This window comes from Littorina saxatilis, linkage group LG16 (assembly GCF_037325665.1).
Source record: "Littorina saxatilis isolate snail1 linkage group LG16, US_GU_Lsax_2.0, whole genome shotgun sequence".
Classification (NCBI taxonomy): domain Eukaryota; kingdom Metazoa; phylum Mollusca; class Gastropoda; order Littorinimorpha; family Littorinidae; genus Littorina; species Littorina saxatilis.
In genome coordinates this window covers 49844791-49847028 of record NC_090260.1, presented here as the reverse complement: position 1 = coordinate 49847028, position 2238 = coordinate 49844791, and the positions used below count along the sequence as shown (strand labels likewise).

Sequence of the window (2238 nt, the reverse complement as noted above, 5' to 3'; positions counted from 1 at the left end):
GAGAGAGAGAGAGAGAGAGAGAGAGAGGGCAGAGAGAGACAGAGTAAGTGAGCGAGCGAGCGAGTGAGTAAGAGACTTGTTATTTTTTTGTTATTATTCAGCCCAGACCTCTCATGCAGAAAGTTGAGGGAAAGAGATTTCTACGCATTCAGCTTTAGTCAGCCCTAGATTAATTTAATCGTGGACTACTCTTATGTTAAAATGAGATCAATGAAAAGTTTGTGGATGATAATTGGTTTCATAAAATTATTAATGAATTTAAAAGCTTCAGAAATGTGTTATTAGGCCTGGATCTCTTTTCGCAGAAAGTTGTAAGAGATTTCTACAATCGTTAAGCCTAACAACGCTACAGCGATTACAAACATAAGGCCAAAAAAAAATAGGTCTGTTTACGGTAACATAGGCCCAAAAAAAAGGGGCGGTAGGTCGGGAATTTTTTTTTTTCCCCAAAAAAACCATATTTTTGCGTTATTTTGCCAAAAAAACAAGATTTTTTTTCCCAAATGCCAAAAAAAAGTCTAGGGTCGCGCGAAAAAACTAGGGTCGGTCGGGTTACCGTAAACAGACCTATTTTTTTTTTGGGCCTAACACACTTTTAAGAGGCTTGGGTACAACAATGCGGAGCTGTTGAATAGTTGATTCACTAATTGCTTTCAAATCTAACGACAGAAATCTTGGTCCAGGTATGGCAGATTCTTGACGCATAAAGAACCTTTTCCACAACAAAACACCTACACCAACAAAACATGCCCATCACTCCATTTTCAGAATGCAAATTTAATGTTCGACATTGTACTCTAGACATAAGGCTGGATCCTCGCTTCAAACGAGTTGTTCAAGAATCGTTGCTTGTTCAGTTTTGCTGGTGCATTTAGAAATCTCAGTGGGTCCCTCGCTGGTGAGAAGTGATGGTTTTTAGAATACTTGCTGATAAGTGCGTCTGCTGTTTTTAGAGTCTGAATAATAAATACGAGAAACGAAATATAATTAAAACACTTTTCTTTGAAATGAGCATCTTCAGCTAATTCAAACTGACACAGTCCTCGGCTAATCGTGAGGGTGTATGTATCTGTTATGTTCAAGTTCATTGTTAAAACACAATAGAATCATGTTATCATCAAAACAAGTACCTTTTCGTTTTAACACTTACCGCTCTAATAGAGAATTGTTGCTCGTTCAGTTTTGCTAGTGCATTTCGTAACCTGAGTGGGTCCCTCGCTGGCGAGAAGTGACCATTATTTGTTAGACTGCTTGCTGCTGCGCGCGCCTGCTGTGTTAGCGTCTGAATAATACATAAGAAAGACGAAATGTGATTGGAACTCTTGCATCTTCAATCGTGCTGCTAATTCAAACTGACTCAGTCCTCAGCTAATCGTGGGGATGTATGTATCTGTTATGTTCAAGTCTGAAGCAACAACGACAAAATCAGATTGAAACTCGTTCTTTAAAACAACGACAACGTTGCTCCGCAGAGGCTCAGCTTTTCACGATGACGTCAGCTATCACTCTCGTGATTTCTGTCATGTGTCTGATGTTATTTCAGTCAACAGAAAGTTTACAACAGAGCTTGTTGGCAAAGAAAGCTGCGCCAGCAAACTATATTTTCTTGGACAATCTTCTCTTTGAGAGCGAAGCAGCGTCAGCAGTTGACTGTGCAAGCAGTTGCTGGAAGAGGCCAGACTGCTGGTCATTCACCGTCACCACCACGTCATTGGGCACTACGTGTCGAGGACATGCAGTTTGGATGACGTCAGCAGGTGAAAGGATCTTGACGGCTACCACGTCCTTATGGCACATGAGTAAGTATACTAGCGGTGTCAGCCACCTGCGTGTAACATTATTCACCTGCGTGTAACATCATTCACCTGCGTGTAACATTATTTAACTGCGTGTAACATTATTCACCTGCGTGTAACATTATTCACCTGCGTGTAACATTATTTACCTGCGTGTAACATTATTTACCTGCGTGTAACATTATTCACCTGCGTGTAACATTATTCACCTGCGTGTAACATTATTCACCTGCGTGTAACATTATTCACCTGCGTGTAACATTATTTACCTGCGTGTAACATTGTTCACCTGCATGTAACATCATTCACCTGCGTGTAACATCATTCACCTGCGTGTAACATTATTCACCTGCGTGTAACATTATTCACCTGCGTGTAACATTATTCACCTGCGTGTAACATCATTCACCTGCGTGTAACATTATTTACCTGCATGTAACAT

The 2238-nt window shown here is 40.6% G+C and overlaps 1 protein-coding gene across 1 annotated transcript in view; it reads left to right on the top strand.

Annotated features, from left to right (window-relative positions):
- The first annotated feature begins 1358 nt into the window (after positions 1 to 1358).
- The window catches only part of LOC138951161 (uncharacterized), a 6108-nt gene continuing 5228 nt past the window's right edge, over positions 1359 to 2238 (top strand). The window contains exon 1 of the mRNA XM_070322805.1: positions 1359 to 1799. Within this exon, the coding sequence (XP_070178906.1) occupies positions 1385 to 1799 (415 nt within the window). The 5' untranslated portion in view covers positions 1359 to 1384. The remainder of the gene's footprint in view (positions 1800 to 2238) is intronic.